This window comes from Mugil cephalus, chromosome 3 (genome assembly GCF_022458985.1).
Source record: "Mugil cephalus isolate CIBA_MC_2020 chromosome 3, CIBA_Mcephalus_1.1, whole genome shotgun sequence".
Taxonomy (NCBI): Eukaryota; Metazoa; Chordata; class Actinopteri; order Mugiliformes; family Mugilidae; genus Mugil; species Mugil cephalus.
Window position 1 is genome coordinate 26,736,730 of NC_061772.1, and position 17,059 is coordinate 26,753,788.

General features: G+C 41.4%; 1 protein-coding gene across 1 annotated transcript in view; it reads left to right on the forward strand.

The window, feature by feature from the left end:
• The window catches only part of cdh16 (cadherin 16, KSP-cadherin), a 30,168-nt gene that overhangs the window by 1,601 nt on the left and 11,508 nt on the right, over positions 1-17,059 (forward strand). The window contains exons 3-10 of the mRNA XM_047580841.1: positions 2,247-2,381; positions 2,628-2,757; positions 3,257-3,415; positions 5,176-5,372; positions 11,090-11,215; positions 14,018-14,168; positions 14,734-14,946; positions 15,924-16,000. Of these exons, the coding sequence (XP_047436797.1) occupies positions 2,247-2,381; positions 2,628-2,757; positions 3,257-3,415; positions 5,176-5,372; positions 11,090-11,215; positions 14,018-14,168; positions 14,734-14,946; positions 15,924-16,000 (1,188 nt within the window). The remainder of the gene's footprint in view (positions 1-2,246; positions 2,382-2,627; positions 2,758-3,256; positions 3,416-5,175; positions 5,373-11,089; positions 11,216-14,017; positions 14,169-14,733; positions 14,947-15,923; positions 16,001-17,059) is intronic.

Genomic DNA, 17,059 nt, shown 5'->3' on the forward strand with positions numbered 1-17,059 from the left:
TAACCCCCACTTTGTGTTATAAATGGAATGGGCACAATAATTGCGCCTGACTTGTTCAAGGTAAAAATTTTTCATGAAGCTCTTTTTCACATAAATAAGAACTTCTTCTTTTGACTGAATGATTAATTCTGCAAACCTTCACACGTCACAAAAGCGCCTCAGATGTGTTTTTTAATCGTCTGCGAACGAGCAGTGCCTCTCAATGTGGACATCTGAATCTTCAGATATTTTTTCCCTGAATGGACGCTTTATTAAGGAAATTCAAAACATCTAAACCTTGGGGCCACTGGAACAGAACAAGCACGTCTGCACCGAAACGCAGGGTCACACGTAGGATTGTTACAAAAACTAATTCGGCCATGAGACGAGTTGAGTAAAATTAAAGAATTCAATTTTGCCACATACTAGTAGCTTAAATGGTTCATTCATTTTCTGGGCACTGTAGTTTTGAGCAAGTCTCACTGAAATATCAGTAAATGGTGGCAAATGTGTTGGATGGAGAGGATTAATAAAGGCATAAAACTGAGGTTTAGTTCTGGATTCTGTTTCAGCAGTAAGACATCCTCAATTAAAATCGTAGTGACATTTGAAATTAACCTTACAATTAAAACTGCTGCCTAAACAGTACGTTATATGCAATAAGGTATGGATGACGTCACTGCCGCCCGAGGCCACGCCCCCCTGAGTGGCATAAAAAACTCGTGACATGTATCGTAAACAGCGACACCGAGGAAAATGTGGATTATCAGATCAAATTAAGTATAATTACACTCGACAATAATCCATGTGAACTAGTGTGGATTTGGAAAAGCGAATTAGCCTCAGTTTCAGCTAGTTTTAAGTCAATTCAGTTATGTTAAATGTTGCTAAATCAAATATGCTAATGCTAAGAGCTTTACTGAGAAGTAACGTTAGTCATATAATACTGTAGAGTCCAAACTTCCAGAACGTAACTGAAGAAGTAACTTAAGGTATGACTTCATCACAAAATGCAGCAGAAGTTAATATTACCTGACACTAAATGTGAACCACAACAAGGTTTCATTACCTGGATTCCAGTTGCTTCTTCGTAATGCACCGATCCATTTCTCTTCTCTCTTTTCTTCGGCAGATATCTGTAAAAATATATCTCCGACTGCTTTTCAAATCTGTTGGTTCGGTCAGTCGCACAACAGCTCTTCCCCATTTTTTTTTTTTTAATTAATTTTACAATTTAGACGCCATCAAAGATTCAAACTAATGCTGCTAATCTCCATGTTCAACTGTCAGTGGCTGTAACCATGGAGACTTCACTTCCTGTGACGTCACGTGCATATCTATGCATAGCCTCTATGTAAGAGCAGCTAAGCTTTTTGAAAAATAATTTCCATTGAGAATTGCTGGTCTGACACCAAACCCTTGCACAATAATTACTTGTAATTGGGGGGAAAAAAAGAACAATACATGAAAGCAGCCCATTAGCCGTGTTTAAAAAAAAAAAAAAAAAGAACAAAACACCCCACACATGCTGTCCCTCAAGATCAAGACCGATGGAGAAAAATGAAATGTGGAAATGAAAAAAGACATTTTCAAAGAATAGAATTTAAAGCAACTTGTTGTTACCTTTGCGATAAGCACAGATCTCTTATTCTTTAAAACATTGGGACAATTGGACGTTAACTTGAGTCCAAACACAGATTGATAAGTGGAATAAATGTTCAAAATCCTGCCTGAAAATGAAAGAGATCTTTCAGTATTTCTTTAGACTTAATGCAAAGTCCACTGAAGGATCCTCACGAGCCAATCAGTAAACTTTATTTTTTTAATGGCTAACTATAAGATGAAGCCATTTAAAATGAAAACATCTTCTCTCAGCCTGTTGATCTGGTCTGTGATTAGCGATACGGGGAAAAGACCTGCGTGGCTTTCCAGGCTGAGACAAAAGGCATAAACCGAAATAGCAACTGTCTCTTTTTTATTCTCACCTTTCTTCTGCACCAGTCAAGGTAGAAGATGAACAAGCTGCCGTCATCACTCCACTATGAAAGGACTTTGCAATAACTCTGCTGCGTTATTTATGTCTTGTTCACATTAAATGTTAAGAGTTTCATTTGAACTCAACATTTAGAGTTTCCCTGGAACACGACAAAATAGGAGTAATAATTCCTGTGATAAAATGGTTCTACTTCACTTATGAATGTGGTTTGCTTTTAAACAAATTCACAAATCACTTGTTTTTACCACATTTGTTCTTCTCCTGTGTACAGCTCCACAGCTTGCCGGTTAATTACAGTGACCTGGTGGTGACGGGAGATGATGAGGGGATATTTGGGATTGACGCCCAGTTTCTGTATGCCCTAAAACCACTGGACAGGGAGAAGCAACCGTCTTACTCTCTGCAGGTATCATATAGTAGTGATAACAACTTCACATACATGGTTTTATGTGATTAATAGCTGTCATAAATACATTAATTTAAGATTTACCACATGTACTTCTTCATCGTAGGGTCATCTGCTCACCTATATTCAATAATGTATAAAGTATTCATCTTTCTTTATACTACTGTTATCTGAGGGCTGCATAATAGTGTCAGTGCACGCTTTTCCAAGGTACTTACAGGGCACGTTTGTGTTTGTGTGTTGCAGGTGTCCTTCAGAACATCGGTGCATCGTCAGAGCTTCACCGTTGAAGTGTGTGTCATTGACAAGAACGACAACGTGCCTGCTTTCATAGAGGAGAGCATGAGAGGCAGCGTGCAGCTGGGGCTTCTCAAAGGTATGAGAACCTTCAGCTCCGCTGATGCCACCGCATTACACAACCTAATTTATTTTGATGTCTGCTAATCCACCCTCCCCCAACAGGCCAGAACGTGCGTAATGTGTCCCTGGAAGCTACAGTTTACCCACAGTCTCGTCAGTATTAATAGAATCATTGACGTAGTGAATGGGAACAGTTCAATTTCAATTACGGAAACATTTTTGCTGCAAACTGTTCCCGATGAAATGGCTTAAATGTATTTTATTTATGGTGCTCCCAATCCTTTTTGTCTGCGCGTTTAATTTTAGCAAACCGCATCATCTGTCATTTATTTTTCCTGGATACACCTGCGCATCTCTAACCTCGTTGTCTTTTATTGTAAAATGACCATGCAGGTCACTTTACCTGAAGCAGATTTAAGACAAATGACTAAATTTCTAACTTTGTAGCTCGTTCTATTAAAAATAATTGACTTTCCCTCCATTGTTTCGCTCTGCTCTGTGTCGCCGTCTCTCAGGGATCCCATTCATGCAGGTGGAGGCGCGAGATCGAGACGATCGCATCACGGCCCACGCTGACCTGAGGTTCAGCCTGATGGAGCAGACGCCCAGGATTCCCTCCAGCCAAATGTTCTTCATCGATTCCATCACCGGAGAAGTTTCCCTCACTGAAGAAGGTCAGTCCCGACCGAATGATATGCGTAACTTTCATGTTTTGGAAATGTCCTATGGGCTGAGGGTTTTTGAGTTGTTCCTAAACGCTTTTGTTGTCTGCATCCTGCTGGGGATGGTCCCTGCCACCAAGGAGTATCATTGCTATGTGGTGGGGGGTGCTACATGTCTGAGTAACATCCACACGAATGAATGCCAGGTCCAGAAGTTTCCCAGCAGAACAATGAATCGTCACAATTATGGTTGATGTTATTTTCTCCTGCCGTCAGTGGTCCTAATGTTGTGGCTGATCTGTGTATCTCTACATTTGTCCCGTTGCTTCTTTTCGCAGTGGAATCAATTGCACCGGCAGCCATCCATTCCCGAGTCTTAACAGAAGCACCGCTGTTTGACAAATGAGATCACATGCTTTGGATCGTGAACGGTTTATTTTATTCTCTACATTTACTCGGTGTGATGATAAAAGTAGATTTTTGCTTTATTAGACAGCAGAATTTCACTCTTTCCAACTCTAGAGTTCGTTTGTTTTGTCTTTCCACACGCTGCAACCTGGCCTTTTTATTAATCTTTGTAACTATCAACTGAAGCTATGAAGTCATGTCATGATCACTGACAAAGAAACGTGTTTGCCTACGTCGTGAAGTGCATTCTCGAGCCATGAAACAGTTTCGTAAATTTCCACTCTTTTTTCTAGCAACACGATGTCTTGGCACTTTATACTTTTCCTTCCGGTACCTTCCTTTTAAAATATAAATCTAACAGTCAACTCTGAGACATGAATGTGTTCTTTTGTGCAGTGACGTATGGAAATGACAGGAAATGGAAATGGAGATTTAGTAGCCAGGTCTGAATAATTATATATTGTATCTAACACCCAGTTACACGCAGTAAAGCTGCTCATAGTGAATCTGAGATTGGCACTTCAATGTAGTATTCACAAAGCCAGCTCAATACTGAGGCAGCCTCAACTTTGGGGAAAATGAAAGATAAAAAAATCAGTTTTCTTAAAACCTAAAATATCCTTATTGTTATCAGAGTCTTAGACAGACAATACTGCTTATTAATAATCCTGACTGAGTTATTTAGGAAGGATCAAAATGAGACAAATCCTGCAAAGTAAAAGTCCTGCAAAAGCCGGACACTTTTTCTGACTTCAAGTTATATATGGACTAAAATTTAAAGTATTGAGTCGTGATACTAAGTGCTGTAATTATGTTGGCCCTTGATACTTCTTTTAGGCCATTGCACACGCACTTACAGTACATTCCTGCGCGCTGTTGCTATTTCTGTAGCTCTAGTATTGACCTTTGTCACAGCGGATAACTTTCACACTCGTCCGGTCCCTCGTGGCCCACGCTGCCGCTGATCTCCACATGGCTGGCGGCAGTGCAAATTGCCTCCTTGACTTTTCTGGCTTAACATCAGCCTAGCTGGAACTGATGGCTGTGATTGCTTTAAGAGTGTGCCATTCTATGGTCTCCTACGTTTGAGCATGCAAGAAAATGCAAATGAAGTGATGAAAAGAGCACTGGAAATGTCATAAAATGTGCGCAACGTCTCATTTATCTGGGGAGATGTTGTCACGATTGGGTCTCTGTGAGCCTTTATGCCATTATGTGATGTTTGCATGTAATATTTACCTCCAAACATATCATTTTCTCTTGTAGAACTTGACTCACAGGGCCTCTGCAGTGCAGTTACTGCCCATATTAAAGAGGATAAATGTGAAATGAACCTGAAAAATATTTTCATCCTCCTCCTCCAGGAGCCTCTACGCTGGACCCAGAGATGTGTGGCCGCTATAAGCTCTCGGTGATGGTGAAGGACATGGGCGGGAAGGCGAACGCTTTCTTCACCACTGGCATCGTTACCGTAGAGGTGACAGGAAACACGTGGGCGTCACCCGACCCTGTGCGACTTCAGGAGAACCTCCCAGGTCCTTACCCCATACCCATCTCACAGGTGAGGCAGTTACCAAGCAAACACAGGGCTAATGTGGCCGATACCGATTTTTAACGAGTATTTTCATGAAACGTCATGATCATTGAATAACTTTGTAATTTTCCCACATGATTGTGATTACGATAAAATACGGGACAAATATTTAGGCAAATAAACCAGTTTTTCTTAACTAATCACAATATAAATTTCCCCTTTTAAATACATTAAATTAAATAAATAGTTTTAGATAAAACTCATCAGTGAAAAATAAGAAAATGGAACAATGTAACATAAAATATAAATATAACAATGTAAAAATAAAGTCAGTAATAAAGTCAGTTGAGCAAAATAGGTAAATAAAAGTGTAATAATAAATATAAAAATTGCATCACCATCACATCCCATGTAATTATCTTCTCTTCCGAGTACCAACGCAGCATCAGTCACCGCCCGTGCGACGCTGCTGTGATGATGGGATTTGAGTGTCAAACTCACTCATATCCACCTTTTACTACAGGTGGGGATGGAGCAGCAGACTTGGAGACAAGCTGCACTCACAAGAACTCTGTGAGGAGTGATTTAGTTGACGTTTAGAAGAGAAACAGTAACTCCCAGCCCCAGCAGCTATACCTCTGACCAACAAGTGTCCTCTTGGGCGCTAACCCACCGCTTCAGCTCCAAAATTGATTTCACTCGTCTACAATAAAAAACACTTTTACTTATTGGATTTGTGGCATTAATCATGGAGACAATTTGCAAAGTGCAAATATTATTCTTAATGCAGTTTTAGCTGTGTTATCGTATTACGATAAAACAAACACTGTCGATAGCGTTTGCTGAACAAAAAAGCAGCATCAGATTACAAATTGCTGTTTTTAACGTCTAAGTGACCAAATGCTGAATTATTGATGCTGGTCAAATGCCACGAATCCTTTAAGGCTGACTCCCGACTGAGTCACTTTAACTCTTTAACTCATCACTCACTCATTCACTCACCCACCAACCATCCACCGTTCTCAGGGGGTATTAAATGTGGTCCTGCTTTATGGACAGTCAGTTTTATCTGTTATCACTTTAAGCACATTTGTCAAGTCTCACGCACGTTTAAGGTCTTCTATTGCAATTTCATTCATCTATCTGCACAAACTAATTTGCAACTTTTAAAATGTAATCTAAGCCACTATGCTTTGCTTATTTCTCTGATTATTTATACAACAGTGAAATTAATATCTTATATCTGAATGTCAACTTTGCCCTGAAGACACAGTTATTTTCTTGTATTTTAGAAATGAAATTAATTATTCTTTCTACACTAAGGATCAGTGCTAACTCACAATGAGCAAGTGTGTGCGCTTGTTGGAATAAAAAAAAAAAAATTGAAAGTGGTTAACAGAACAATCGACAGGAAACTACAACTGGGTCAAGATATGGGCATGTTTTTGAGTCTAAAGCTGGAAATCTGTTCTTAAAATAAATTTTGGATCGTGTCCCTGCGTCACAAAAAAAAAAAAAAAGAAAAAGAAAGAAAGAACGTAAGAAAGAAACCAGCCCACAACACAGTCCTCACAGCTGGACCAACTAAAATGTCACTTGATGATATCTTTCAATGCTTTGACTTCAAACCGAAAGAGACATTTTTCGAAGAGCAGTTTAGTTTAGTTTATGTTAAAAATAGATTGTACAGAATAAGAAGGAAGAAATGTGCCGAGAACCTCCCCTGTCAAAATATCAAAAGCAACGTAAGATGTACACGAAAATAGACACGTCAAACAGAGGAAAAAAAGGTAATACCGCACTAAAGTTGATTGATTAAATACTTTTTCAGTTGATCTTTGAAGATTACCAGTGAAGAGGACGCGGCATGAATTCATATCTTTTGACTGTCTAGTGGAGGAACAGTGAATATCAGATGAAAAGAGGAAAAAAATTCAGAAAACACTTGGCAAATCATGAATTAAAAGAATGAATTTATACATAAATACTCAAATTTGGTATTCGTTGATGTCGTAAATAGGTAAAAGTTTGTATATTCTGAATAAAGAAGCGTAAGGTTAACATCTATTCATCCTTTTTGAACTGATAAAATCTCATTGAGATTAGCAGCACATGTAGCACCTCAAATTGAATTACAATACATAATACAGGGATGAATGAACATACATTATTATCAGTGCTGTAATGTTAATGCCATTTATAGGTTTCATGTTCTCATATTTGTATCCCTCCCGGGTCTCGTCTAACCCTTTGGTTGTTATAATATTAGTCGCATTTAACTTCACGGCTATAAATAATCGGGAAGCCCTCAGAGACTTTGTAACGCGTGGTAAAAATATCATCTGGTTCATGTTATTTGAGGAGAATTTTCAAATACATGCTATATATGCATGATCAAAAACATATTACTATTGAATTCTTCAATTTTGATGATGAGCTGAATGCATCGTCGTGGCTACCACTAGGTCCATCACGATACCCCTCCTCTCCTCTCGCCTCCTCTCCCTTCCCCTCCTTCTTTTCTTCTCCCACCTCCCCCACACTCGCCCTCTCATCTCTCCTGTTCCAAGCGTCCCTTTCCACCCACTGAAAATGTGTGGATTCGCAAGTGTGGGCACGTTAGATTTATTCATTTTTTGTTTTTTTATTTTTTATTTCAAAAGGCCAGTTGAAATCTACAATAAAGTTGATCTTTTTTTTGTCTTCGGGGATAGTTTGATATGATTTAATACCCAGTGAAAATTGGTATAATACACTAAAATATTTTTACTATTTAATATTGACAAACAGCGCTGTGCTTTTTATGCAAATCGTGATTCGACAAGCAGATTCCCTTTTGTGTGTGGAAGAATGTGTCGAAGCTTCTGCCCGTGTTTCTGAGCTGTCTCATTCGTCCTCGTCCAAATATCCAAACTGGATTAGGCTAACGCGGCGTTCACTTAGGGGAAGCCTCATTTCGCCCCCAACGACGCGATGGTGCCGCTGCGCTCAGTGGGCGGTGGGACGAACTGCTGCTGTGACACACACAGACACAGTCGTGTTCAAGGACCCACTCTGTGGAATCCACCTCCCCTGCTGTCTGCTAAATGGAGCAGTCATGTCCACAGTCACCGAGCTGTGACAAAGGTTGACATCTCCCGCGGTGTGTCAGATGCTCCGATCAATCCGCCGCTCCGCATACTTTATGCAGTTTCTGCCGTAAATCCTTCTCCGTGTAAAGGTCAGCTGTGATATTGTTACCGGCTCTGGTCAAAACAAGCTCCGGATGAAAATGCGAAATGTGAAATCCAGCCATTTGTTATCACCACTTGCGTCACCGAAGCTATAGAGGTTAATGTGTCATCTGTGTTTTTCCCTGACCGCATGAAAAACTTCAATTATGTAATGCAATCAGCAGAACTACTCGAGCCCTGTAATGCGATCAATCGAGACATCAGAGAGAGGGGAGAGAGGCCTCGGCGGCCGCGAATGAATGAGTCAAAGCTCTTAACTGCATTGTATTGTCAGTTTTCACAGTCGCAGATGAAATGTGTTTGTTTGTCGTGGAAGTAGTTTTTTTTTTTTTTTTTTTTTTTGAGCCCGGCCGGAACCGTCGTCACACGGCCTCATGATTCGTTTTCGGTTGTGCAAACAGCACTCGCACCGAGGTGGTCATCTGAGGTGACCTCATGCTGTGAAACGAAAACAGTCGACGACGATCGATACTGTTGCTGCGACAAATCTAATACAGAAACTATTACAGAAATACTTCTCTAGTCAGTAAAACTATGTCCCCCCCGGGTGCACTCTGAGAAAAATGATGTGCAGGCTCAACATAAACATTTGATGTAACAATTTCCATGGATATTTTTAAGTTATTTCAGCTTAGCTGGTATTGAGTACACGCCACAGGACTTTTCAAGTTAGGCCAACGAAATTAATTTGGTACAAGCAACATGATTAGGCTCTACTGAAAAATGTTTATGCAGATTGTTGCCTTATTTTTTTTTGTACAATAATTTATTTATCTAAATCAGAATAAATTTTAAGTTATACTTAGTGAATATACATCTATGGTGAATTAAGCCAGAAATGTCTGTTAAAAATTCATGTATTAATGACTCAAGACTACATTGTTTATTTTCAGTGATATCTCAAATGAAGTTATCAACTCATAATATTTACACACAGCAGACATATTTTTTTATGCAGATAAAACTCTTGATTTTGAGCCAAACTGAATCCATGAATCAGTGTATTTGCAAACTGACACTTTTTTGAAGATTATGGTGAGAGAGTTGAACTCCCCATCAGGAAAACTCTACCTGGGTTTTGCATCGCTCTTAAATTTCTAGTGTCCATCCAGTGATCAGGCATAACATTATGACCAGTTACATGAAATGTGTTCTAATATTGTGCCTCCAAAACCGTAGTGACCCATCAGAGAATGGACATGGACCTTCTGTCCTGTGGTGTCTGGCAACAGGATGGTGTTAGTGGGGGCCTTTGGGTCCTATGGGTCAAGGGGAGGGGCCTCTGTGGATCATCCCACAGATACTTGATCAGTTTGGGATCTAGTGAATTTGGAGGCCAGGTCAACACCTTGTGCTGTTTTTCATATTTTTTCCCAAACCATTTTTGTGTTTGTGTGTCTGTGTTAGGCTGCATCCTGCCGCCGTCAAGGAGTGACGTTGCTATGTGATGCTCCTGTCAGTGGCCATCATGTGACGCCTGATCGGTGTAGATTAATTTTCATTGTCAACATTTTCATTTAGTGCAGCATATTTAAATTCCTTGTTTTGTTGGATAAACACTCAAAAACCACATTATGAACTGCACAAAAAAAAGCAAATCTTCACATCTGAAAAACTAAAAATCTTTCAGTTTGCTTTTGAAATAACTAAAACGCTAAATTGACTATAAAAACATTTTGGTCAACTGGTATCAGCTCTGATATTATAGCACCTCCAGATTTTCAGATTTCAGGACATAAAGCAGATTAACGACGTCGTAGCCTTTCCACACCAAAACCCGTTCGCGGCGGACACAAGCCGCCCTTCGTGCAGCTCAAACCCGAGCGTCGAGCGGGAGGATGGCGGGTTCGGCAAACTCAAACACTGATGAAATCAAAACAGATGATTTCATAGATGTTTTGTATATAACTTTTTATAGAACCGTCCATGATCATTAATTATGCTTCTTAAAAGGTCTAAAAACACACCATTACAGTGAGAGGCAGTCAGCTGTGCGGAGCGGCCTTGTGTATATAAAAGCATTGCATTTGGGCAGCTATATCCAAAACAAGGTAGGAGTGTGTGACAGTGAGTTGAGGAGATGCACATGCCCTGGGTCTGTATCAGCTGTGCTTAGACTGGGCTCCTGTCCTTGTTGGGTGCTGTTTGATGGCTGCTAGGGCCCTTTTCAGTCCCTCCGCACAGCCCCTCTGTCAAGGGTTGTAAAGCAGAGTGGAAAATCCCCTTCAGCCTGTGCAGTTAGTTTTGGCCGTGCTCCCTGTTCCCCATCATTGTCAGTGCATTCGGTTGGCTCCTTATCATGTAAACAAATGGTTGCTTAGCTTTGTACTGACACATCTCACATGCTGTGTTGCAAAGCTTTCTAAGATTATGGTAGACTGCATATCAATTTCCCCGCTGCGCCAATTTGCAATTCATTTGATGAGTTTTATTTATGCCTACCATGCTCAGATATTATAAATATCAAAGTGGATAACCGTTGTTTGTCTTTATATGTGTGTGTTAATGTAGGTCAAATGGAGTGGAAGTCAGGCGCAGTACAGTCTGGAGGGGGAGTTTCCAGAGATGCTCTTCACCATCAGCAGAGAAGGAGTCATTTATCTCAACGCTCCTCTGGACAGGGAGACGCAAGACCAGGTCTGTACTGTAGCTGCAAGCTAAACATCTCCAGCGCCTTATATTAAACGCTGGTTTAAGATTACTCTTTAAAATGTCTAAACATTAGTGATGTAGATGCTACACTCACGGACGCCTTTATTTCTTTGTTTGAACTCTGCTATAGTGCAACAATAGTAACGTGGACATGGCTTTACACTATGTCCTCTGGATTTAAATGAATTGATGTAGTGGTTCTATTGGTAAGAATTCAAAATGCAAAACAGGAACAACACAGTGAATGACTGCATGACACTATACAGATTCTTACCTTAGTTATTAATTCATATCTTTGATAAACTTTTTAAAAAATATGATAATATAAAGTAATACAGTTAACGTATCTCTTAATTGAGGGGACCATTATACACATGATTTCACCAAAGTTGAACTGTGCAGCTTATTTTTAAACCCAACAGCAATTAAGGAAACAACCCTATACCTGAGAAGTAAAGCTTTGTTCCTTGGACATATTTTGCATGTGGTAAAGTAATTATTGCATAAAGCATTTAATATCTTGCAAATCTTAGACAAAGTGAAGCAAGTCAAATTTTTTTTATTATTATTGTTATTTGTATTTTACTCCTGGGGCTGTGTGCACAACTTGAACTCCTGAGAGCTTTGAATGGCTCGTTGAACAGTACATTCTGGCACAAATCTCAAGTGGCCGAAGAACAACACAGATAGACTGAGCTACATCAGTGGGTGTGATTAGTGTCAGTACACATGCTTCCAGCACAATGCACTTTATGTCTTGTGCAGATGAGAGATTGAGATTGCTTCGTTAGCCTTGTGGGTTTTAAATTCTCCAAAACATTTTTTTACAGGTGCAGATTAATTGCCTCTGGGCTATTGGTTAGTAGATTCAGATGGAAGTGCACTTGAGAGGCAACGATGAGATGACCCCCCCAAAACAGGAATGGTTCTACAGAAGAAGGCCACTGACATTTTATCTTTCTGACGGTTTATCACGTGTTTTGTATGTGGCTAGGCTTAGTGTCACTGCTGGTAGCAAGAAACGATTCCTGGATCTTGCAGAGGTTGCACATGCAGTCCAATTCCTCTAGGGTGGCACATCAACACATGCCATTGCCAGAAGGTTTGCTGTGTCTCCCAGCACAGTCTCAGGAGAAGACAGTCTGACAGACTGTTACTCTAAGAGAGCTGAACAGGGCTGTAGAAACTCAACCTCTCATCAGGACCACTATCTGCTACTTTGGGCAAGTAAGAACAGGGTGAGCGCTGGCAGAATCCTACAAAATTACCTCCAGGAGACGACTGGTGTGAATGTCTCTGACAAAACAATCAGAAACAGACTTAATGAGTGGTGGTCTGAGGGCCTGATGTCCTCTGGTGGCCCCTGTGCTCACTACCCGGCGCCGTGGAGCTTGACTGGCATTTGACAGAATTATTACCAGAATTAGCTGGTCCTCCACTGGTGCTACCCTGTGCTTTTCACAGATGAGAGCAGGTTCACATTGAGCACATGTGACAGATCTGAAGGGGTCTGGAGAAGCCGTGGAGAATGTGGGTCAGTGATGGTCTGGGGAGGCATATCCATGGAGGGATACACAGACCTCTACAGGCTAGACAACAGCACCCTGGCCACCATTAGGTATCAGGATTAAAATCCTTGGACCCACTGTCAGACCCTATTCTGGGGCAGTGGGTCCTGGATTCCTCCTGGTGCGCGACAAAGCCCTGCGTTATGTGGCCAGAGTATGCAGGCAGCTCCTGGAGAATAAAGGAATTGATATCATTCACTGGACTCCGCACTCCCTTGATCTAAATCCAATAGAACACCTCTGAGACACCATGTTTCAGTCCATCTGACTCCACCAGTTTCCACCTCTGACCGTCCAGGAACTCAGTCAATATGTTTACATGCATGTAATAAAAACACATTATTGCCTTAATCCGACTTTAACCGGACAACTTAAGTGCATGTGAACACATTACTCCGACTAAAATCTGAGTTGTCCTTATCCGATTAAGACACTCAGATAATGCAATTGGAAATCGATTTTCTCCCGCATGTATTCGCCATGCCAAGAAAGCCAGTCGCAGAAGAAGAAGGTAAACAGAGCCGGCAGAAGAACCACCTGAGGGATAGCGGCATGTTATCTGCACCGGAAGTAGCGCACAAATTACGTACAAGATTAAAAACCTACACTATTATTCTTGTTGTTTGGAATGATGGTGTTGTTTATTATCATGACTTAATAGGTCAAATGGAAAGGGGGCCATATTAACCTGCTGACAAGACACATATCACCACCTAGTGTCAAGGAGGAGGAGATGGGACAAGGACCGCATTCAGAAAAATGTAATTTCGAGCAAAGCTCCATTAAGCTGAGCGATGCCCTGGTGCAGATTTGGGAGGAGACGCCCCAGGATACCACCCAGTGTCTCGTTCGGAGCATGTATCTTCAAAGTGTTGCTTTGAACTTTTTTCATACTTGTGCTGCAACAGTTTTCAAGACGTCGACGTGTATAAGAAGTTTCTACAAATACCCTGATTGATATACAGTATGTTCAGCAAATCAAGGTGGAGAGGTGCAGCAAACATTAGTCTATTGCTCTTGCTAACATATCAAAAAACATTTCTTTTATTAGACAGCCATTTGCATTGAATTGTCATAATCAATTATAATATGAATTATGATATGAAAGTGTATATGATATAAATTTGATGCTACTCATGATCTGAGGTCACAACGTACAGTAAGTACCACACCAGATGTCCTCCACTGAAATATTCTGTTTCCCCTTTTGCCTTGTCAGTTTCAAATCAGCATCGTGGTCGAGCGTCCAGATGGCAGGGAGATCGCCAAGCCTGTGGAGTTGCGGGTGATGGTGGGCGACGCCAACGACAACAGACCCACCTTTCCACAGGCACAGTACCATACCGTGGTGAAGGAACTGGCTGCACGAGGTAAACCGTAGCTTCTATATGTCATAGCAGACTCAAAGAAGATGTGTCATGTGGAACTAACACAGTGAATCTAAAGAAAAATGTTCTGTCAAATTTACTCCGTAATGGGACTTTGGCTACACAACACGGTGGAGAAAACAGAGTGATGAAAGACTCGAGAGTGCCAGATACCTTTTGTGACAGCAGCTTGGGCCTTTTGCCAGGAGATGGGGAAAGTACAGTCACTCCTCCACGCTCTCATAAAAAGCACATGGTGTGTGGTGACGAACGAGGTCCAGCGTAAAAGCTTTTTTGTTGATGCTTTAAAACGGCTCGATTCTGGGAAACGAATTAGACGGGACAATCTGTTAATCTAAATGGAATCGCTGAGTGAGGATTAAATGAGAATGCTATTGTTATATCTGTCCACCCCCCCACCCACCCCCATATTCCCATAAAGAATCCCATGTGACTTACTTAAAAACTAACTGAGGAAACTATGACCCTGCTTTAAGTGTTAAGGATCAATGAAACTTGTTTTGTTTCTGTTTAATCTTTAAAAAATTGTGGGTGTATCTTTCCCCAGGGACGGAAATCCTCACGGTTCAGGCGGCTGACAACGACGACCCCAAAACAGACAACGTGAGGATCTTCTACCGTTTGATTGGACAGATTCCAGAGAGCCCTCGCGCCCTCTTCAGAGTGGACCGTGACTCAGGGGTCATCTCTGTCCAGGCAGACAGCATGGAGGGCACAGCGCCGCAGTACACCCTCACCATCACGGCTGAAGATGCCAAAGGTGACTCTGTTTAATCTGCTCTGCTTTATGTGTTATTTCCAGTTACTCAGTGAAGGATTAACACACGTGCATATGTAACCGGTCTGCGGAGTAACTGCAAGGGGGAGGCTGCAAAATTGCTGGTTGATTACACTTTTTTTTTTTTTAATTATCCCCCACAAATTTAACTTTTTTTTTTAAATACACATTAACAGAAATCCAACATATTTTAGTAAAGGTCTCAATAGCGCACGTTTCACACAGAGCGCCACACTAGACCTGTCAATCTGTACACAGTAGGCCCCGCCCCATATCGCTGCTGAGCCAATCACAAGGCTGCATATTCCACGCTGACTCTGTCGGGTTCCCCGCAATTGGCCGAGAGCCTATTCAGTCCCCATGGGAAATACAGAAGCACGCTGCAATATTAGCAGAAGGGAAGCTAACGGTGCAGCTCGCTCCTATCATCCAACTACTCAGGCCAAAATGGATCATTTTATTTTATTTTATTTTATTTATCTTTTAATTTCATTAGAAAAAAAATCATAAAAAAATGAATATTTGAACCTGTGTATTATTATGAATAGCTTAATAATGCTTCCAAAATTATCATAATAATGTATATTTATAAATAACATTAGACCGAGTTTAATACAGAAAACATGCAGTAGGTAGGGGGTCCCTACTTAATCAGTTTGGGGGGTGCTTGGTCTAAAAAACGTTGAAGACCCGCGCGTAAGACAACGCTGCCTTTGTAACAATTGCCACAGACAAAGATTTATTAGCTTTGTCAGCTTGTAGCCTTGTTAATACTTCAGCGTCCGGGAGATGTGCACATGCTAGCCTCAGGGGTGACGGATTATGTGGCCCGCATGACTCACACACACAGGGTGCGACGAAGGCAAAGACGCGGTACTCACTGTTCCTTCAGAGCTCCTTATTTGTGTGAATGGCTGACCCTGAGTCACTGACAGAAGCTGTGACGCTGTCCCCTGCAGGTCTGAACAGTTCCTGCACTGTGGTGGTGACGGTGCAGGACGAGAACAACAACCCGCCGGTCTTCTCTCAGCACGAGGTACGAGGGCACATGTCAAAACAGACACACATGCACGGACATTAAGACGCACGGCTGATGCATCGATCTGCTTAGCTCATTATAAACAATGACAAAAAACACAAGGCAGGCCGTAATGAGTGACTACTGGACTGCGGATTTTGAATGCGCTCTGCAGGTCACTGATCTAATTTTCCTGGCGGGGAACTAGATATGCCCTCTAATCTCTGGCTTATAGCGATGCCACCATGTTATTGGAGGAGTTTTTATTTGGTTCTTTGTACTCTAAGTGGACAGTGTTTTCTCAGAGATCAATCTGATAAAGCATTCTTCTGAGACCAGTTTCCACTCATTTATTTATAACTAAATCTACGTCACGACTGCAAAAGGCCATCCAGTAGCATTAACATGACACAAACTGAGTGAGAATCAGCATTGTCGAGGCCATTACGATCGCGCGGAAACATCCGTATTAGTTAATGTCAGGGGAGAGCTCTTGATGCGGTCCGAGCGTCTCCAAAGGAGACAAGTAATTGCTCTAATTTTTTTTATTGTATTCTCATTTACATTCTCTCTGCATGGGCATTCATGAGACCACATTTCTCTGTTCTGCAAACCAGAATAGCAGTGCATCATTAATGTGCTGCAGTCACAGGCTCAGCGTGAAACGGACCTGTGGCTTCCCTCAGTCTGGCACAACTCCTTGTGTGAAAGAAAAATAGGCTAAAGATAGGCCGCCACAGAAAATCCCCTCGCTTCCACCCGCATATTAGAAGAGAGGAAGTGGAAGAAAGAAAGAAAAAACACGAGGGTTGGGAGTTACGTGGGAGAGACATCATACTGTGATAATGTAGCTGTTCTCCCTGTCAGACCATAGTGACAGTGGGAGAGTGCACAGACGCCCTTCTTCCTGTCTAGGAACATTATTTGGAACAAGGAGCACTGCGTTGAAATTAGATGTTAGACCGGTTATAGTAGATGGAATTGTTTTCCATTAGATCTTTTCCCGCCATCCAGTGGACACTCTCTATCTCCTGAAGTATTACTGGATGCTCGTTTTCAAGCCGTTAAAAACAAGTG